The sequence below is a fragment of the Melitaea cinxia genome, chromosome 23 (assembly GCF_905220565.1).
Source record: "Melitaea cinxia chromosome 23, ilMelCinx1.1, whole genome shotgun sequence".
NCBI classification, from domain to species: Eukaryota; Metazoa; Arthropoda; class Insecta; order Lepidoptera; family Nymphalidae; genus Melitaea; species Melitaea cinxia.
Genome location: NC_059416.1, coordinates 5,934,979 through 5,958,766, shown reverse-complemented (window position 1 = coordinate 5,958,766; position 23,788 = coordinate 5,934,979). Strand labels below are relative to the sequence as shown.

Here is a 23,788-nt window from a genome sequence, read left to right as displayed (position 1 = left end):
GGAGACAACTTCATTTTATTAAAGAGCTTAAACATTATGTTTAATGACTTATTCTTCCCAATTTACAATATAACTTAATTGTAAGATATGAACGATCGTAACCATTAAACGACGTTCATACATCAATTCTGTTTAAAAAAGTCTAATAGCAAATATTACATTAATCCATATGTAACCAATAAATTAATTAATAAATATTTACATTGTAATAAATTTTACTTAATATGAAAAAAGTTAGTAAAAATTGAATAAAATATGATATATAAAGAAATTAAAAAATTAAAAAATAAATGTCAGGAATTTAAACTAATCGTACTAGCAGCGATTTTAATGTCTTGTTTTTTTTTTTTATTTTAATTAAAAAGTTACACACGCGTATTACAGAATGTTTAAAAATCATAAAAAGTAATATGTATTTAAAGTAAATAGCTCTGAAATTAAGTAATTAGCGATCATCTGCTATTAATAAATGTCTGTTATATTACGTTTAATATCGTACTTAAAAAAATAAATAATCATGTTAATTATACACTTTATTACCGATATTAGTGAAACTATACGCCTTTATAACAACTATAACTATGTCATTGCTATATTTACAAAAAATATTAAAGTTAATTATGGCTATATAAAAAGAAAGAATTGCACTTATTCATTGAGATTTTTTTAAATAATATCTTATATTAATAATTCAGCTTTGAAGACTTTAATCTATGTCATTATGCATTTAGACAAATAAAACCTTTTTTACCAATTTACATTAAATTAAGTACTGGCACTATAATACACCACAGTTTTTAATTAATTTGTCAAAAGTCACTGGTTTTAGTCTGTGTATTAAATCGTAATTAAACTGTCAGTCCTGGCCGCCATATTAGGAAGATGGTGGCTCTCCGTCACGCGTCACCGCGTGCTCATGCCGTCAATGTGGTTGTAATGAATTCAGTATATTCATATTTATGGCGTGCTGGTGTGTAGGTGGGCCTCCTAAAAAGCTGAGTTGTGGCCTCGTCGCTGCAGCCATCGCAGCGAACAAAGGCGGAGCCCCACCTCCGCCAAATAGGGCGAACGACGGAGGAAGCAACGGCCTTGCAGACAGTCGAAGTTTCTCTATCTCCGCCTCTTGTAATCGCTTTGCCTTTGCACGACGATTTTGAAACCAAATTTTTACCTGAAATAAGCGTGAAATTTACTTTATAAAACAATATTAATATAAACAGACAAATAAAATTTTTAGTAGGAACGAAATCATGAAAATTTCATATCTTCTAACCTAAATAAACTTGTATATACAGTTTCGTATTGAGCTACAGACGCTTACATAATTCAATAATAGTATCTTATTTTTGATAGTCAACAAATTGGATTAACATTAATTTAACTCGAAAATGGCACGAAAATTATAGGCAAAGGGCTTGGTGATATAGTAAGGCAAATAGCTGAATTTACGATTTACTAGAATCAGATACTTGTCTTTACTTATTTGGTTCCAATTGCAATTATTAGCTTATCCATAAGTTATTCATAATGATGAAGTGAACTTTGCCTTTTATTTCAAAATCGCTTATTAACGATTGTATTTTTAGTAAATTGTTTTAGGTATGTTTGTGAGCACGTGTGTGCGTGTATGTGTTTTTTAGCATATGTTTGTGTGATTTATTTGAATTGTATTTTAATCAAATTGTAGAAAAGTATCTTAATGATAAACCTTCCAGTTTATTGTGTACGATTTATATAGTTAAGTTTAAATAACCGTCAAGAATATCGAGGATACAAAAGTAGTAAATTAAACTATTTTAAGACGAAAACATATCCCATCCTTTAGCGTCCAAGTCCTATCAAATAATATATAATCGTGTTTGAATCAGGAGAAACTGACCTGGGTTTCCGTTAGTCGTAATGACGATGAGAATTCTGCTCTTTCCGCAATGCTCAAGTACTGTTTGTCCCTAAACTTCTTTTCTAGGGCCAAGAGCTGCTGTGTGGTGAAGGGCGTTCGCGGTTTCCTGTTTGGTTTGTGCTTGCGAAGTTGGCATCGCACCACGGGAGGACCACTTGGAGGACCAGCTATGGAAAAATAAATATTGTTATAAACAAATTTTCGATTTTAAATCCAAATATATTTATAATATTATTATACATTTTTTTTCTTTTTTTCCCTCGAAACTTGGGATCGGAGCCCATGCTAACGAATTACTATTTCCTTTAAGAGAAGCGTATGTAGTAGGTATATTTGCTTCTCATGGTTTATTAACGTGTTATGTTATTTATATTCATATAAAGGTTTTGAATTGTGCTTAGTTGCAAGTTTACTTTACTTTATTACGCATATTTTAGTCTACAATATATTTATTATATTTTATATATTCCATACAAGTAACTTGTCTCTACTTCTTCTTAGATAGCACCCAACATTATACAAGTTCTGTCAAGTAGGTTTGTAGAGAATTTTAGTCATTTTTAAAAACAAATAATAATTAGTAGGTAAAAGCTAAAATTTTATTGGATCATACTTATACAAGTACGAGTATATGTATAATTGTAAGGTACACTTAAATATTTTTGTTTTCATTAACTTTCTTCGTTTTACTACGATTCTTCATGAGTGATAATGATCTAACTGAGGTAGGGCAGAACAGGAAATTTCTTGCTCAAATTATGGAGCATACCAACTGGGGTACTATCTCGGATCTTACAGAAGATCACAGTAAAATAATACTGTTATCAAGCAGTATTGTGTTCCCGTTGGTGAGTAAGGTGACCAGAGCTTCTGGGGGGGATTGGAGACAGGGTCAGCAATGCTTCTGGTGTTGCAGAAGTCTATAAGCTACGGTAATCACTAACCTTAGTACCTTAGTACCTTGATACCATAGAAAACTGAAGTTTGAAGTATCCTAATGTTGATACCACCACGGAGGTTACAAAGCAAAAACTTTGTGATACTTCCATTCGTTCAGAATGGTCATGAAAATTTGGCGCACAAATTTGACATAGGTACTTATTTTGTCAAATTTAATATAACAAAAATCGAGCCAGTTTTTGATTTGATCAAGTTAAAAGTCTGGTCACACGCGATAATATATAAATGCAACCAATATTTGTCACTTATACCAAATAATAGCTATATTTTTGCCGTTTGCAGTTGAAATTCTTGGATCTTGGAGAAGCAGTGCAAAAATTATAAAAGATTCGATAGCCTTCTCTGGTGACAGAACAGTTCATGTATTTTTTGCCCCGATAGTCGGTTTAACGACTCAACGGGGAAACGGCTGTCACCATTTTTGGCACCATTTCAATTGCACATAATTTCTAATTCAATATTGTGAGTAAATATTTTTCATTGTATAAATAATTTACTATTAATTGATAAATATTATTTACTAAAAAAAATGTATAATTAAAAATCTTTTAAAGGCAGTTTATTTTATTTATAAATAAAAGAAGCGGAATTATAAAATATTTATAAAAAGCAGTTTTTATTTGTCATTAAATCCATTCCTAAATAACAAGCTACAAGTTTTTTATTAGTTATAATTTTTGTTTTTGCTATCATAATTTAACTATTTTATTCACATGGCAATATTTTAACATTAAAATACATTAAATTAATTAGTTTAACGATCTAAAACGTGTTTAGAGATAACGTATTTAATAAAAAAGGAAGGGCGTGTCGAAATATTGAGTGTAGATAAATATTCGTAGAGCATAAATTTAGCCGTTTACATAAATTTAGGTTCGTTCACAAACTTTTTAGGAAGTGCTTCTAATCTGTGATTTAAAAAAAACGTAGGTAAGAAAAAGATAAATATTTTAATACGTTTTAATAGGTACGTATAATGCGTCAGATTAATTTCAATTTATGTAATAATACTAGTATTGCGGTGTAGGTAACTGGAATATTTGTTGGAAGATTAGGGAGCTATGTCCAGCAGTAGACTGCAAAAGTTGAAGAGTTGCAGACTTGCAGTGCTTAACTAAGCTATGCTATTTTATATTTAAGATATACTATTTTTAGTGGGTAGGAATCCCACATAACCCTTTTCTACCTCAAGAGCCGGGCTTTCCGGACCTTCTTGAAGATTTTCTCTACGTAAAAAAAGCTATGCTATTTTTATATTGATATGCTTACTGCTTGCGGACTAAAAGCTATACAGTTTTTTTCAACAATCGATGTTAAAACGTATAAGAAATAAAACATTTTATGATAGATTATGACAATAATTGTTTTTTATACAACTAGGTCGGCAAATAAGCTGGCGGTCCACCTCACGATAAGCGGTTACCGTAGCCTATAGGCGCTTGTAGCACTAGAATGCGCTCGTAAGCGCTTTGCCGACCCTAACCTCCGACCCAACCTTACCACAGAAATACAAAACTACTTAAGAGTAGTCTGCGAACGGACTGTTCCAGATTTTGAGCAGGGTACATCCTGCTGCGCTCTAACTCCATGAATTGCCTGTAGAATACATGAAATAATTTTATTTGAATATTTAACGGGTCGGCCAACTTAGGCCATACGAAGTTCAAATTGCATCTCATTAGAATATCAAACATATGCGTTGTGGCGTGTAATATGCTCTCGGGTCGTCCATTGTCCTTCTTCCGGTGAACAGACGACCTGTTCACTGTTTAATCGATACATTTTAATTCAATTATATGTGATTTTATTAGGATATAGGTGAAGGTCGGAGATCGGGTCGGGTAAGTGACTTTTTAATTTGTTTTTTTAATGTTACTTGATACACACCTGCATAGTTAAGAGCTTTACTGCCTTAAATAAAGGTATGTGATCTGTTTTAAATATATCGTATATTTTTGGTGAACTTCGATAAGCATTATAAAATGACCAAAATTGTTATTTGTAGTATGTTAAAAAAAAATTGGAAATTAAAAACCAATCATTACATGTATTAAAGACTGTACATATAGGACTTAAATATAAGTAACAAAAATAATATGAGAAATTATTCATCACATTAATCTAGTAACTACTAAGATTAACAAATAAACAAACGTAAGCTTTATATGGTTATATAAGAGAAAAGAAAAAAATAATTGTGTTTGCTCGCAAACGAAAAAAAAAACCGACTTTAATTATATCGACTAGTAAATACAACGCATAGATCAAGTAAAAAAAGGTAGATAACGCACCTAGAACAGAAAACTGAAGCCACTTTTTTAAAGATGTGTGAGTGAGTGAAGTGTTGACACCTTTTAAAAAAAGTCCCTAAAATTTTTATTAAACAATTAATTTAATATAGGTAAAATGGGTATGTGAAAATAAAAACCTGTTTATAGTTTTAAATAAATTTACTAAAAATAAAACAAAAAATCGGTAGAACAATAAAAAAATATATTCGTAAGATAATCGTATGAATGGACACTTCCTATCCCCTCTGTTTATCTCTTTTCAGTTTGCAGTCGGTTTTTTTAACTATTTTTCTTAAACCTAGAATCCTTTATGTTGTACAAGTTTTTTAAATTTTTGTCGCTTAGAACTCAGAGTCATCGTCATTGTTTGCATTTTACTAATATGATGTAGTCTTATGTTCAAATATTTTTCAATCTTCAGTCTTACAGCCGCTACCCATTCACCTCTTATTAAAATATTCGTTGGAAACCTAAAACCATGAAATTTGATAGTAAAATATGGGTATAGTTCGCGTCACGTAAAAAGAACGCTGGCCTTGAAGCTGCGCAGAAGCGATTTATCGGTCTATTTGGTGGTAAGGGGTAGGGGGACGGGAGTGTTTATCACGTGTCGCATGCTTGCCGGTGTGCTATTGGTTGACAGCGGTTGACAGTTCGACGTCGACTCAAATTATTATCGCGCACAAAAGTTTTAAATTACGAAATAGTTTTACATAGAGAAGTGAGAAAAATTATTTATAATATATAATTCGCATCATGTAAAAAGAACGCTGGTTCTCAAAATGCGCAAAAGGCGATTTACAGTGCTGCCAACTCTTGAAAAAACTTTTTCGTACTGTCCATTTTTTGAAACAATCTTATTTGGTAAACAAACCACTGTCAATCTTAATTCACGTTTTTTCCGCATTTATCACTTACTTTCACAACACATTAGCATACGGACACTTGTAAAGCTCCATTTACTATTTATATAACTAAAAAAAAAATATCAATTTATCATTTTAAATACATAAAAACTATTAAGATACGAATATCGAGAGTACAGATAATTAATATTTTTGAATACGACATTTCAATAACTAAAAAATTTGTTAATGCTTTTGTTTGAAAAAAAAAATGTAATTTTGTAAAGGGATAATTATTATACTTATTTAGTCCGAATTATTCGCACCGGTATTTTTATTATTTTTAATGTATCTACCAATAACCATTATAGGAAGCCGCGAGTGAAAGCCTAATTAAAAAATAAAACAATAGTACTTTTGTGCGCGAGTATACGCATGCGCAAACGCACCCCCTCCATTTTCCTTCAGCGTTCTTTTTACATGACGCGAACTATACCTAGTTTACTCAAAAATTATAAAAAGTTAAAACATAAAACAAACGAGTTAATAATTCATAAATATATTTTGATTTTTTTATTTTCAATTTATGTAACATAAAATAACACGAGAAAAAAAACAATAACTATGTCTAATTTTTACTTAATTATTTTTCTGATTGCATACAATTTACTTACCCACATTTTGGGGTATTGAAAAAAAGAACTACTGGCAACACTCCCGTAGTACGTCATTTCGTGACATTGAAATTATAAGTTCCGAATAACCTCAATATTATTTTGGAATAACAATAAATTTAAAGTTTTATATGTACTTACGTGTGAAACGATATTCCTTCAGATTTTTTGTTTACTTTGGTATTGTTTTTGCACCATTTAATCACACAAGACGGCATTTTATAAGCAAAGTTACTGTATGAAGCCTCGTGACATACTAACGAAAATGAGCGTAGTTTGATGCATATGTGTGCGTGAGCGCGTGTATTTACTTGAAGGAGCCGAGTTTTGTGGCTTCACTAACAACAAAGACCGCGCATTATCTACTTTTTAACCGACTTCCAAAAAAGGAGGAGGTTCTCAATTCGACTGTATTTTTTTTTTTTTTTTTTTTTTTTATGTATGTTACATCAGAACTTTTGCCCGTGTGGACCGATTTCGACAAATTTTGTTTTAATCGAAAGGTGGTGTGTGCCAATTGGTCCCATTTAAATTTATTTGAGATCTAACAACTACTTTTCGAGTTATATCTAATAATGTGTTTTTACTTGACGCTTTTTTCGTCGACCTACGTTGTATTATACTGCATAACTTTCTACTGGATATACCGATTTTGATAATTCTTTTTTTGTTGGAAAGGGGATATCCCTAGTTTGGTACGGTGATAAGGAAACTAGGATCTGATGATGGGATCTCAGAGGAATCGAGGGAAACTCTCGAAAATCCGTAATAACTTTTTACTGGGTGTACCGATTTCGATAATTTTTAATTTAATCGAAAGATGATGTTTATCATTTGGTCACATATAAATTTTATCGAGATCTGATTACTACTTTTTGAGTAATCTTTGATAACGCGTAGTTGCTTGACTATTTTTTCGTCGATCTACGTTGTATTACTTGTCGATGTAATTGAAGTCGGTTTTTTTTCGTTTGCGAGCAAACACAATTATTTTACTATATCTATGATACAACGTAAGTAGACGAAAAAATAGTCAAGTAAATCCGCGATATCAAAGATTACTCAAAAAGTTGTAATTAGATCTCGATGAAATTAAAATGTAACCATATGATAAATATCAGCTTTCGATTAAATTAAAAATCATCAAAATCGGTACACCCAATAAAAAGTTATGCGGTATAAGACAACGTAGATCGATGAAAAAATAGTCAAGTAAAAACGCATTATTAGATATAACTCGAAAAGTAGTTGTTAGAACTCAAATAAATTTAAATGGGACTAAATGACACGCACCACCTTTCGATTAAATTTTTTTTTATCGAAGTCGGTCCGCTCAGTCAAAAGTTCTGAAGTAACATACATTAAAAAAATACAACCGAATTGAGAACCACCTCCTTTTTTGGAACTCGGCTAAAAAGTCACATGGACATAAAATAATTAAACATTATTTTTGAGACAATAACGTGTAACACCCGCCAACCCGCATTGGAGCAGCGTGGTGGATTAAGCTCTGATCCTTCTCCTACATGGGGAAAGAGACCTATGCCCAGTAGTGGGATATTACAGGCTGAAGCGTAGCGAAGCGTAACGTGTAACATACGTAATAAGTATCACTTAAAAAAAAATTACTGCTTAATATTTAATTAAAGAAACCGCGTTTAAGTACTGATAAAGATATTTACTTATTTTAAAATTAAATCGAATTATCGTATACCTATAGGAGACATTGTAGCATAATACGGTTACTTTTCAATAAACTTCAATACCATTGTCGATAACGGTAAGTATTATGCAGTATATGCGTATTAATTATCACCGTTTATGCATTTCAGCGTCCGTTTACAAAACATTAATTTTATGTCTTATTGTTTGACGCCGCTTAATTAAATCAATCGTATTATTAATATTTCGATTTCCTTTTGGGCCTTTGTTTGTTATTCATGAATATCGGTCATCGATTCTTGTTTCGTATTGAACTTCATTAGCAAATTAATGATATATGTATATTTTGTTTTCAAATGCATTTGTAAAACCGGATATAACTAGTTTCGTTTCGTAATTATTTTTAATCGAAGGCGTATTGTTAATAATGCGATATAAAGATTGAAGAATTCCTTTCTAGATAAGAATAAAATTATAAAATTATTTAATTTGATAAGTCACGTGATTATCTCACGTTTTCGGCTTTACTTACATTATTGTGAATGCATTCTTTGTTTAGTTGATACTTCTAGTTTTGTCCTTAGTTTTATATTACCGAATCGTTAAAATTTATTGTTATTTGTTCATACATTTTGTTCATTGTCTTAAAATAAATAAAATTTCTAAGTTTATCCCTACAACACTAGCGATGAAAACTTTATCTACATATCAAATATTAATGATCCATTTCTATGAATAAACCAATTCTTAAAGTAAAATATTCCGCTTTGAATGCATCTTGATACAAGTATTTTATACTCAATATTCTGTAGAGAGATCTGACCTTGCGTTAAATCCATACAATGCTCAACAGAAAATTCCAATAAAGCAAAGAATAGACGCCTATCGTCCAAGTGATAAAATACAAACTATTTCAATAGCCCCTCACATCTAGATTCTAGACATATCAATGCGCTACCGTACGCTAATGAAGATATAATATCCATTTCTAAACGTATTTATTTTCCCGCGCTCTCCGCCATTTTGTAGCGATGACAAACGCGTAATGGCCGCCAATTACGCTTGTTTGGGGTAGGCACTTAATTTATAGGATTTAGTTGTCAATGTCGCGTTTAAATTAGACTATTGTAGCTCCTTTAGTGTACACAAATTTTATGTTATTAGATATGGAATGAGGCACAGTGGAGAGATCTAGAAGGATAGACAACCAGACAGGAAAGAAATATTGTAAATACAAATATCTATATGCTGTGTGGCTACGGCATTAAAGAACATAGCTACCCCGTCTCTTTCCGTGGGTGTCGTAAGAGGCGACTAAGGGATAACACAGTTCCACCACCACCTTGGAACTTAAAAAGCCGACCGATGGCGGGATAACCACCCAACTGTTAGCTTTGAAATGTACAGGCCGAAGACGGGCAGCAGCGTCTTCGGTGTGACAAAGTTAGCCCTGCGGTTACCAACCCGCCTGCCCAGCATGGTGACTATGGACAACACACATGAGCTCACGCCATTTTTGGCGCGAACTTGTGGATGCCTATGTCCAGCAGTGAACTGCAATAGGCTGAAATGATGATGATGATGATGATGAAATATTTATCCCGAGGAGGAATCTTATCGCTGGTAGTGAGTGCCCACACAGCGCATGCATCACATCAGAGCGTTGTGGATGCATCGCTAATATTCAAACTATGAAAAATATTCTGTAGTTCTAAATGTGACTATAAACACACTGTACCACAGATACTAATAAGTAATACCAGAAGACAAGTACAAAGATAGGGTTTTTTAAATGAGGTCTTATCGGACATTAAAAGTATAATTATTATTAAAATCAATATTTTAATACACTTTTAGCAATCTTGAAGTTATAAACGCAATAACAGTATAAAAACTTATCTTTTGAAGTATGTTTTCTTACAGTGATGCGTGACCGTCACGCAATATTTCGATTTTATAAATATAATGAGGGAAGTAAATAATTATTGATAGAACATTTTATTAACTGACTATGCATTAATATGGCGTGTATTATAACACCGAAGGATCGACAAGGCATGTTTAATAAGATATAACATTTTCAACTCACTTCAAAGAAAGGCGGAAATTCGATTGTTTTTCTTAAATGTGTTATCTCATACCTTTTTACTAGGTATACCGATTTTGATGATTCTTTCTTTTAATCGTAATTTCAGTACTTTCGGTCACCAACCCGTCTGCCCAGCGTGGTGACTATGGGCCTATGTCAGGGCAGTGGACTGCGATAGGCTGAAGTGAATTATAGTACTCGTAACTACTTTATGGTAGTTAGTCATTTTAGAGTTATCTTACGTTGTATTGTACTATGTTGTTTTTTTTTTCGTTTGCGAGCAAACACAATTATAATTATACTGCTATAAATAAAATATACAAATATAATACAAAGTTTAGCAATTGCTATTAATCTGTCAACCTAAGCTATTGAATTTAATATAAATAAAAAGTAAGCTGACGTATGATATAAAATTAATTATTAAGTATTATTAACAGTAAGGAAATGCAGTAAATATGAAAACGTGATTGACCTTTTATTTCCGGTTTTTACATTTGCAATAGTTGGTACTTGTTTATTGTCGATCTATAAGTATCTATTACAAAGAAAATTTGTTTGTACAGACTGTACGTAACCAATTCTTTATAATATACGAAACTAGCAACCCGCCCCGGCTTCGCACGGTTGCAAAAACCATCAGTGTTCCTCTATTATATTATGCATGTATTATACATATAAACCTTCCTCTTCAATCACTCTATCTATAAAAAAAAGCATCGAAATCCGTTGCGTAGTTTTAAAAATTTAAGCATACATAGGGTTTTTTATAGATCAATGATACATAGGGACAAAGAAATCGACTTTGTTTTATACTACTTCTAACATTTATAAGAAGTCGTATATAATATAAAACGAGTGTGTGTTTAGACCACACTGAAGTCAAACTTACGAAATCTCTTTCTTTCTATCACCACTAACTTATATATCCCTCACAATTTCCGTTCGCCTCGCCCTATCAAACTTTTCGTAACGCTCTCGTGATGCATTCACCAGCTTAGTCCACAAGTTAAGTGTGCGTAAAGAAGTTTTTCTTCAACAAATACACAAAATATTATATTTATCGAAATGTACATACATACAATACAGCTTCGAACTCAGTGATGGTATGATAAACCTCACCATCAAGATTGGATTGGATAACACACATGTGTGACCTTTGCAGAAGCGTAATAATGGGACGCTGTGACATCTTCGCACGACATTAAGCACTCGTACAGTGTAACTAAAGCTTTATATTATTATTTTATTTCTATGACGCAAAAAGTTGGACTTAGAACCAGAAAAATAATCAACTTTTCCAATGATATAAGATTAATTCTTAAATGATTTCAAAATTATTTATAATGTTTTTTTTTTCTATAAAATAATCTTGTAAATGGCCTGTATAAAACTTCAATTTTTCGAAAATCAACGCCAAGTTACGCTTCCGGCTTCTACCATTCTTTCTTAAAGAAAAAGTGGCTTTTACCTAGCAATCACAGACAGGTTTTAATCCATTGCATGTTGTCTTGGTCAGTTCAGTATGTACATATTTTATTAATTATATTTCATTAAGGGTTCATGCTATTAGCATATGTTTAACATTTTAGCGGCCCAGTCGTATTAACCACAGATAATATAGAGTCCATTGTCTGTCAATAATACAAGTAGGTAGTAGTATTAATTTAAGTTATTAAGTTAGTAGTAAATGATAGAACTGTGATTAGGCTACTTTTTTTTAATGAGTTTTATTACACATTACAAAAGATTCTTATGGAATGATAAATTGCTCAAAAAATAAGAAAAAAAAAATGAAGTAAAAATGTTGTATCAGTTAGTCATAAATATAATAGAACACACTCTAATAATAGGTTCATGCATGCATGGATGTATTATTAGAGTAAACAATATTTTGATAAGTCTTACTCAGTACCATTAATAGCATTTTAACCTTTATGAGGTTAAATTGATAACAGAATTATACGAATGAATTATTAGACTTGATAATAGTGAATTTAAAACAAAAAAGTTATATGACAAAGCGTGATGGGCGGGCAATGTATTAAAAACTTATTTAATTAAAAGCTTATCACTGTAGCAAATAGGTTACATATGCATCTATGTACGTATAACCAAATGCACGCATAACATTGCAATGCTTTTTATCTTTTTTGAAATGATAATGTATATTAAACGTTTATTTATAAAGAGTTTTTAGTCACTGTAGGGTAAAACCGGGATAGATGCCGCACTTTTTGAAATAGTCACCTAATTTTAAAAATATGATTTTTATACGAATAATTTTTATTAATGTAGCTAGCTCAATCCTTTATGTTGAATTATGACTATTTTTTTTCAACCTAGCCAATGCAGATTAAGCAGAAATTAGCTTTTCGTGAACCCTTTTTTTGAGGATAGATGCCTACCTATATGGATAGTTGCCCCGCTATGAAAATAGTGAGTAGGATAGATGCTCTTTAAACCGTGTAAACGAAAAACCCAAACCAAATGTTAGGTTAGGTTAGGTTAGTTCTACTCCTAAAACATCGATTGTCTCCAAGAAACATGGGCCATAGCAATGAAAAAATTTTGTGTTTTTTTTTATATCTTTTAATTGTTATAATTAGAATATAATTTTTATATCACACAGATTACTATACCTAATTAAAATTTTAGAGTTTTTGTTTAACTAAAATATAAATTCTTAAGTTTCAACATGATATATATATAATTAAATTTTACAAGCATTTATTCATCATCATCTTCCTGGCCTTATCCCACTTTTTCGGTCTGCCGATCGCTCTTCGCCCTTCGACATTCATCTCTAACATTCTTTTACCAACATAGCGTTCATCCCTCCTCATTACATGCCCATACCACGCTAACCTATTGCTCCTCATTTTCTCTGTCACGGGTGCTACTTTCAAACTTCCCCTTATATACTCATTTCTAATCCGGTCTTTCCTCGTTACTCCACACATCCATCTTAGCATTCTCATCTCGGCTGCGTGCACTCTTCTTTCATCCGTCACTTTTGTTGCCCAACATTCTGATCCATACATTACGACAGGTCTTATGATCGTTTTATAGATTTTACCCTTAAGTTTAAGGGGCATTCGTGGATCACAAGCTGTTCCAGAGACCTGTCGCCATTTCATCCATCCCGCATTTATTCTATTTTTCACGTCACGGTCTATGTTGCTGTCATTTTGTATTAATGACCCAAAGTACCGGAAGTCGGAGCAGACTGGTAGGGTTACACCTTCCAAGGAAATATGGGAAAAACTGGACAAACCGCTGAAATTGCAGAATAAGTGCTCGGTTTTAGATCTACTTATTCTCAATCCCGCGCCCTCCAGTCTTTCCTGCCATTTTCCCAGTCTACTCTGTACCTCAAGAGCATTATCTCCGACAAAAACAACGTCGTCAGCAAACAGCATACACCAGGGTGCTTCCTCCTGTATGTGTGATGTTAGAACATCCATTACTAGGAGGAATAAATACGGGCCTAAAGCCGACACCTGGTGCAAACCTACAGCCACACTGAACTTGCCAGTTACCCCGGCTTCGGACCGGACGTGGGTGCTAGCTCTATCATACATCGCCTGAACAAGTCGTACATACTTCTCTGGCACTCCTTTCCCTTTCATAGCCCACCACAGAACCTTACGGGGGCTTATCGTATGCCTTTATCAGATCCACGAACACCATATGTAAGTCTTTTTGTGCGAGTCGATATTTTTTGGCAGAGTTGGCGGAGTGCAAATATGGCGTCCGTAGTTCCCCGGCCCGGCATAAATCCAAATTGGTTCTGACATTCTTCTCTCATTCGTCGCGCTATCACTTTCTCCCATATCTACAAGCATTTATTCAACAAAAGTATAAACTCTTAATTGTTGGTCTAAAATATTCATATCAAGTGTCAACATGCACATTGCACAATCATACTTTCTCATCGAAAGCTGACTGTAGGTTTTCTATAGTCCAAGAACATACTTGAGCTCGCATTTCTTCCTTTCTTTTATATTTTCGTGGCATAGTTCTGCTAGAATCAGTAAAACATCCAAACATAAATATACGTAAATACATAAAAATATAACAGACACAAAAAAAAATTATACATATAAACTTACTCTGTATATGGTGAATGAAGGGATAGTTGCCCCTAAGGGCACCTATACCTCAAAAAATCAGGGCAACTATCCTTTGTGATTGGGATAGATGCCCACGTATTTTTTAAATAAATTATAAACAAAATAGCATCTATTTACAACTATATGCAGACTCAATGACCCAGTATATAGACGTGATAAAAAATATAACGGAATTTATTATTATTTATAAAATTATACAATCTTAAATACTAACCTTTAAAACTTTGACGTGTTTGTAAATTTCGCCACGGAGAAAATTACACACACGATCCGAACGCGTCCTTGCCACACGAATATCTGTGGATATCTTAGGTACGGGGTGTCTTCGACTCCTACTTATGCGATAAATTTTTATTTGTGAGTTCGGGATGTTAGGTTTTTATAACATGAGGCATCTATCCCACTGCGGCATCTCTCCCGGTTTTACCATATGTATAAGTCTAGTTCATGTAAAAAAAAATTTGTATCAGCTCCGACGCACGACGAGAGTTTACTCCTTCAGATCGACTGTTTAAATAGGCATAAAAAGGCTTACTAGTCTTTTTTTTATATCACTAGGTCGGCTCACCTGATGGTAAGAGATTACCGTAGCTTATAGACGCCTACAATACCAGAAGCATCGAAAGCGCGTTGCCGACCCAATCCCCAATCCCCCCAGGAGCTCTGGTCACCTTACTCACCAACGGGAACACAATACTGCTTGAAAACAGTATTATTTAGCTGTGGTCTTCTGTAAGGTTAAATAAATTAAATATTAGAAAGAACCTGCAGAGCGCAAGTGATTCTACAATCACGACACAGATAGGAATAATTCGATTGATTTTCTTATCGACAACGCTTGAAATTACTAAAACGGCTAACTATAATGTTTCTAACGGAGAGCTACATACACATGGGGTATAAAAGGTGACGATATTGTATCAAAATATACCTAAATGTCACCACTGATAAAATCGCTATATATAATAAACATTATGTATAAAGCATTTCATACTTATTTCTTTATTAATTTAATTGAAAATAAACTTTTTTAATAATTACTTAGATAAATAAAAAAATACAATCAGCAAAGATAGCCCTTTATGAAGTGTTTCAAACTTCAATGTGCGTTGAATATCGAAATAATTATCTATTGACAAGTGACATTTAACTCGAGTTTTATGTTATTATCTTTAATTGCTTAATGGCTTTTAGCGTATCCATATTTGTTTATTAATTTAATGAAAATACTAATTTGTTTACGTTTCACCAATATTGATATTTAAATTTTGTTTACAGTGAAATAAATTTAGGTGCACAAGGATACAGATTATATTTATTTAGATGCAATATAATTAATTATCTACTAACAGACAATGCGATGTAGTAAGGTACTCTTATTAGTTCTTCTCTGAGTAGTTTTTGAGCTATCCCTAATAAGATGTATTGTATTTATATATGTATTCTTACTCGCTAAATTGAAGTCGGTTTTTTTACTGTTTTGTTTATTTGTTGTATTTCCGGCATACTAATACCTACTAGATTTTAGTTTTAAGTCAATATAATGATCTAACATACTATTAATAGCACGTTGAGTTGTCTAACTCGTTATTATAAAAAAAATGTTTAGGGAAAGGACTCTAGAGTATCTCAGTAAAACCTATCTATAATTATGGGACTCCGGTGTCAAACGTTCAGATGCGAATGAGAGTAATAAGTAAATAATACTTTATTTATTTAGAACACAAATATAAATCTTTTTAAGATTAAAGATAAATAGATAAGGCTTTAAACAAAAAAAAAAACATTAAATTTCCCGTGGTTAGTTATGTCTACGTACCTAGTAGAGCTAGGAACTTGTCAATTTCTGAATTTTTATTTAAATTTCAGAATGATAAACGCATATTTATATTTCATCATGATTTTCTATTTACATAATATAATAATATTGATATGTTGCGGAAGGAACTAATTTGATGTATTGGTTACGTGTCTAGTTTTCATTACTTATTGACTATGATTTCTTTGTAATTATTATAATTTTTAATTACCGATGTGCATTACCGAGTTCTGATAATGCTGTCGGTTGTGATTGTCGGTTTCCTTTGTACTATTCTGTTAGAATAATAAAGTGGAACATAAATATTAAATAAGGAATTGTTAGTTCAGACAACTAAGACAGTTTAGTATATAAAAAGGATTACTGTACGATGTTTTCATTATTTTGACAAGTTTTATGATTAAGTAATCACACTTCTATTACTTTAATTATTATAGATTAAATACCTATATAATCACTATAAATCGATCCCTATACGTAGGTTATGAAAAAAAAAATACCGTTTGTCATCATCATCTTCATCTTTACTTTGGAACGACTAGACTGATTTGGCTGTTTTGATTTATGTTGGTAAAATAACATGAAATACGACAAACTTTTGTTGGTTAAGAAAAAGTTTTTTCTAAAATGATAAGTGTAGCATTATTATATAAAATAAAAACTTGACATTATGTTTTGACATTGTGTTGACATGTAAGTTGAGCTAGCTTGTGTACTTTCATAATAACAAACTAAAATAATTCTTTTTATTTTCATAATAACAACAAAGTTGGCTAAATACTCTAGTCTATAGCCATTCTGAGCGATAGGTCACTCCACCACCTGCCATTTATCCTTGAGACATCTTTGTCCACTGCATCTTATAATACTAAGTCTCTATATCCATTGACAGTGTGAATGTAGTTTTGAAGAAAGCAATGAATTCTACATCCTTTCCTCTAACTTCTTTATTTCGCCTAAACTTCATCATTCTCTCAATACTAACTGTGTATTGATTTGTGTTTAGATCCATTTCTGTTGTTATTATGCATACTAGTAGTCAGTGGTCGAAATTCTACCATAATTAATTTAAATTATAAGTTTGAACATTATTAAGGTTTTATTGTCAAAGACTGTACTTCTAGTATAATAAACAAAAGAGTATATATGCGTGTGTACGTGTCAAATACGTGGTAGTGTGTGTAATATTTTTTATTGATTTAATTCATTATTTATGTAAAATTAAAAAAAAAATAGTATTCTACAATCCTTCTGTATATAAATAAAAGTGTGTGAAATTTCATACTCTTCCGTCCGCGTAATATTCGTAAAAAGGAATACAAAGCTTTTATTCACGTATAATTATGTAAAAGATAAAAGGTGCACACAAACTAGAGGCATTAAATTGCAAAACATGAATAAATACTGATACTACGTCTTTCTAAGCTAAGCTTAATTTTCCACAGTTTGCGCGAACAAAAAATAATTGCTGCATATAAAAAATTTATTTATTATTATTATTATTATTATTATTTTGATTAGAACCTTTCGTGGGCCTTTTAAGGAACATACAAAAAATAAATTAGTCGAATTGGTCGAGCCATTCTCGTGTAATGCGCTTAGCAATATTCGTTTTTATTTATATAGAAGATTATATTATTATTTTTTCTATTGTTGGGTAAATAATCCGCTGATTTGTAAAACAACTGAGATAAAAACTAAATTTTTGAAAGAATTACTTCGTCAATAAGTGACTGTAGGTAACCTGTAATGTACATTGGATAAGTAGTAATATTGTAAATTTTTAATATTTTTAATTTTCGTTCATTATTTTTGCCCAAGAGATATTTTTCGGTTATGATAACGTAGGTACCTACTTAATATTGTTAAAAAGAAAAAAAAAACATATTCAAACCACTAATACAATAACAACGTACCTACTTGAAAAATTATTACGTGTCTTTATATAGAGATAGGTCGGTTAGAAGCAGAGAAAAAAAAAATATTTGCGTCCTTATGCCTCTTGTGTTAAAGGTCAAGAATTAATGTTGTCTGCAATAATGGCAGACTTCAGCAAAAACTTGACGGTCGTTGATTGTATAATTTTGTATTCCATTTATCGCTATGGCTGCCTTATCAACATGTCGCTTCCTTTTCTAACATATAATAAATTGAACCGCGTGAAAGAGACGACACATGTCGTCTGGAAAACAGTTTTTATCGGTTTTCACGGCGTTTAATTTTATAAATTATTTATATTTTTTCTTTATTAATACATGTACCTATTAAATTATTGTATATTAATAAATAATTTATATGTTTATTACTAATATAAATTTTCTTAAATTAGCTAATACGCAGGAATCGAAGAATTAAAATAAGTTACATGTAGATAATTATACAATGTTTAATTACGCATTAATTATCCAAGTCTGTGCCAAAAACCAATACACACTTTGAATATTTACATTTATGAGTATAAGTTATAAGTAGTTTAAAGACTGATCTAGTTAAATTCGTCTGGAAAAACAAGGAGGAGGTTATTACTTCAGATGTTTGTTTTTATTAGGCATTGAGGTAGGCTTAGCAGAAAATATATTGTTTAAAATCTGGAGCATAAGATTAGTGCCGACCCGACTGCCGCTTCGGATGTTGCATGCGTCTATAGGCTACAAGCTGAGGCATCAGGCAGACCTAGCGGTTGCTGGACATCCTAGTGAATTGATGAAAGCTGAGTTCGCAGTCTCTGCATGTTAAATTTCATACATGCAGAAAAATTCTCAGTAAACTTTTCTGTTTTATATGTGTATATCCACCAAAATCTTTAACAATTTCAAATCTATTTCGTAGCGGATTAAGCTTTAACCCTTATCCTTCGGGTATTAAAGTATTACTCGCTAGTCCATTTCAATAGTTGGTGAATGTTAATTAATGATATTTTATAAACATTTATCATTACCTTCTAACTAGTTACGCAGCTTTAGTTTGAAAACTTGATATTTTATCGTAGTAGAGTTATAACGAACTTATTAGAGAGCTAACTATTTCAACACGTTGCTGGGCTTTTTATGATTTACAAACTTTGTACTGTAGTATTAGTCAGTTATTTCTTTAATGTAATGTAGTGAGAAAGACGAAATTTGTTTTCAGTTTTATTTTTAACATTTATGATACGTATATATATGGGTTTGTAACTATTTCTATTAGTTCATCATGTATTCTGAATTTTAGAGAGAATAGAAGATTGAAAGCAAAATAATAACAAAAAGAAAGACTTTAAAATCCGTTACATCATAGTCAGTATAAAATACTGGGGAGTGTTTTATACATTAATTGTATTACACATTCCTTTTAGCTAATACATAAAAAAATCAACTCAAACTACATAATACGTATTGTCACTCGATTTGCCACCAATCGGCCAAAAACCGCCGAAGAAGGCCGTAGAGGTAGCTCGGCGATTGCAGACACAGGCAGATAATAAGTCTATATTCCGTTTGCTTCATAAATATTTACGTACACATTTTCAAGAGTTTTTGTGTTATTACAAAAAAAAAAAAAATTATATTAAAAAGTTTCGGATTCCTGTATATTATTAGTCTAGTTAAGCATCAGTCCTATCATCATCATCATCATCATTTCAGCCTATCACAGTCCACTGCTGGACATAGGCCTCCACAAGTTCACGCCAAAAATGGTGTGAACTCATGTGTGTTACGCATAGTCACCACGCTGGGCAGGCGTGCTGGCTTTGTCGCACCGAAGACGCTGCTGCCCGTCTACAGCTTGTGTATTTCATTGCCAGTAGTTGGATGGTTATCCCGCCAATTAATCAGTCCTATCGAACTGATCAAATTCTTAAAGGTTTTTAGTAGGTACAGTAAGCTATATTGACACGCTATGACAGGTAGGTATACTAAAAAATCATTTGTTCGGTAAAAGATTAAAGTAGGCAACTTTGAAAGCCATTTTAACCTGAAGAAGAAGAAGGTAGGGAACTACAGAGATGCTTAAAATATTATGGTACGTCAAAGTAATAAAGTTGTAAAAAACATGGTAAATATCCCGTTTTCAATCATTTTACTAATAAAAATAATCACGTTAATTAAAATCTAATAAAGTTGTTTAGGCCAAATCGCGCCTTAGAGCGATTGCCTTAGGGTTTAGTTTAACCGTGGCTCTGTCATTTATTAGTTATGATTTTGTAATACCATTTCGCTGCGTTAAAGGCGTTCTACACGGTCGGGATCGACCGCCGACCGTCGTGTCCTTGGTCGGGTCAACCAATTTTTGTATTCATTCTACACGGTCGGTGGTTGACTCAACTTGTTAGTTCTTCTCTGGTATTTGAAGCGATGGCTCCTTGCATTTTTAACCGACTTCCAAAAAAGGAGGAGGTTCTCAATTCGACTGTATTTTTTTTATGTATGTTACTTCAGAACTTTTGACTGGGTGGAGCAATTTCGACAAATTTTCTTTTGATCGAAAGGTGGTTTGTGTCATTTGGTCCCATTTAAATTTATTTGAGATCTAACAACTACTTTTCGAGTTATATCTAATAATTCGTTTTTACTTGACGCTTTTTTCGTCGACCTACGTTGTATTATTATACCACATAACTTTCTACTGGATGTACCGATTTTTATAATTCTTTTTTTGTTGGAAAGGGGATATTCCTAGTTTGGTACCATGATAAAGAAAGGATCTGATGATGGAATCCTAGAGAAATCGAGGGAAACTCTCGAAAATTTGCAATAACTTTTTACTGGGTGTACCGATTTTGATAATTTTTAATTTAATCGAAAGCTGATATTTATCATGGGGTCACATATAAATTTTATCGAGATCTGATAACTACTTTATGAGTAATCATTGATAACGCGTAGTTAATTGACTATTTTTTCGTCGATCTACATTGTATTACTCGTCGATGTAATTGAAGTCGTTTTTTTTTTTCGTTTGCGAGCAAACACAATTATAAAGCAACAGAAGGTGGGTTTGGCAATAACTTTTTTATGATAAAGTGAAGTGAAGTTTTTTGGTTCTTTTCTTTGTATAAATCGGATCCAATGTCCCAAAGACATGGCAAATCAATATATAAAGATATAAATTCGGTCAGAACCTCTCGTTCGTGGCGTTCGTTTTGCGAATCCATTGCAATACGTGATGACATGCGCCCGTGACCATAGTTAATACACTTAAACTAGCTACCCGTGACGACTGACAAGCGCAAACTGAAGCGCTCGCGTCGGCCGACAGCGTTCCACACGGTCGGGACATGGTCGGGACCGACCACGAACGTAGCCTGTCGCGAGAGATGCGTTCGCGACCAAGGCCGTTGACATCAACCAAATATTGGTCGGGTCAACCGTTTTCCACACTGTCCATTTTTATATCAACCCGACCAAGGACACGATGTTGGGCAGTCGATCCCGACCGTGTAGAAGGCCTTTTAGCGACGCTTTTTTCTGTATGGGCTTCATCGGTGATATCGCCAGGTGGCACGGCCCCCCGCCGTCGCCGTCGCCCGCGCCGCTTAGCGGCGAACAGTCTCGATTCCGCTCTCACGGTAGCGGACGTATCGCTGCTCGATACGGCGAATATAGTCTCGCGTCCGCTCTGCAAGGTGTGGCCGTATCGCTGCTCGACGGCCGGCCAGTTCCCATTGTTGGACTTATTGTTTTGCGCGTGCCTCGTGGTTTATTAACTGCTTACTTACTTACTTTACTGCTACCGTTTTAATTGCTGTACTTATAACTTAACTGTAAAGTCTCGAGTTCGCTCTGCACGAACGCAATTTTCTGTGTCGCTTTATGAGAACCCCAATGTCGGGTTCGGACTCTTGGCTGGCGTGACCGCACGCAGCCCTGTGAATATATCTAACGATTTATTTGGTAACTGTAAATATTTAATTGCTGTGCTTATAACTTAACTGTAAATATTCGTTGTTGTGCTTGTAACTGTAACTGCTTGTGTATTTCTTTATAATCAATTCTGTGACCGGGGGTGCCTACTCACTGTCGAAGTCTGGGGGCCTGGGGCCTCCTTTTCGGGGACCGCCAGGACACCTATTTACACTCAACGTCACACCACACTACACGACCTACACACGTTCCCTGGCGATCTTCGACCTCAATCGACCCTAGCTGCCCTTCGAAGGTAAGTGCCACTTCACGCTTATTTTCAAACCCCTTTTTTGTGTTTGATTGCTCACGCCGCATATCCTGATCGCCATAGGTATTCTGTACCCGACCCTAGGCAGTCCGCCGGGAGGTCGCTGATGGGCCCCGACCTCTGAGGCTCTGCTGGACTGGCTAGGGCCGTAACATTTTGGTAGCAGAGCGTGGTTGCCGTAACATTTTGGTAGCAGAGCCCCCCACGCCTTGAGCTGCGTGAGTTTAACTGATAGGGGTTATATTTGTTTAGGGTATTTGTATTTGAGTAGCTTCGGGTAGGTTTAGCCTGTGTGGCACATCCCTGTTTATATTTTTTTACTGTTTATATTTTCTTACTGTTATTACTGTAATTATTGCTGTGATTTGTATCTGTATTTTTTATTGTTGTATTGGTTGTTGGAATTTATATCACTGCATTTGTTTATCGTTATATATGATGCCGTCTCACAAGCAACCCAAGGCACCTGCGCTGATAATTCAGGAGCAGCTGCGCTGGGCGGCGCATGCCCACACACTGATCGGGCGCGCCGACCGAGTGTATAATTTAGCGCAGCGGGCGGATCAGGTTCGGGATCGACTGGCCTTGGTCGAGAGCGCATACACTGAGCTTTTGTCTGCGGATGTGGAGAGCGGAGTCAAGGACTCCGCTCGTCGGGATTATGAGCAATTCGTCGACTTCACGGACGACTTGGTTGAGGCAAGGGGCAAGCTGGCGCATGAGGCGCGTGAGAGCCAGATGGAGGGTCTGGCGAAACTGGAGTCTCCGCGGCGGAATCCAGCTCAAGCTGAGCTATTAGGTAAGTTGCCCACATTGGACTTGCCCAAGTTCTCGGGTGCTATTGGTGAGTGGCTGGCCTTCATAGGCCTCTTTGATAGCTTGGTCCACGCCCGGGGGGACTTGTCCCTCGGTCAAAAAATGGCGTACCTGCTCTCTTCTCTTGAAGGGGAGGCCCTTGCGGTCGTTGGTCACTTGAAGTTGGCCGACAACTCCTATTTGATCGCAAGAGACCTACTCGAGAGGAGGTACGCAAACACCCGGCTGCTGGCTGACGAATATGCCCGACAGCTTCTGAATCTCTCGCTACTGACTGACGGGACGAGGCTACGTCAGGATATTATTAATCCTGTCGTAGTCGCGTGCAATTCGCTGAGGCGCCTGGAGCTTCCGGTCGACGAAGGGGCCGGAGGATCTTTTTTGTTGCTCCACCTCGTACTGTCCCGCCTACCCCTCGATCTGCGGATCCATTTTGAGGAGAG

The 23,788-nt window shown here is 34.1% G+C and overlaps 1 protein-coding gene across 1 annotated transcript in view; it reads right to left on the bottom strand.

The window, feature by feature from the left end:
• Positions 1 to 648: 648 nt before the first annotated feature.
• Positions 649 to 23,788, bottom strand: part of LOC123665193 (muscle segmentation homeobox-like) — a 61,177-nt gene continuing 38,037 nt past the window's right edge. The window contains exons 2-3 of the mRNA XM_045599536.1: positions 1,880 to 2,067; positions 649 to 1,171 (exon numbers count right to left, since the gene is read on the bottom strand). Coding sequence (XP_045455492.1) covers positions 923 to 1,171; positions 1,880 to 2,067 — 437 coding nt within the window. The 3' untranslated portion in view covers positions 649 to 922. The remainder of the gene's footprint in view (positions 1,172 to 1,879; positions 2,068 to 23,788) is intronic.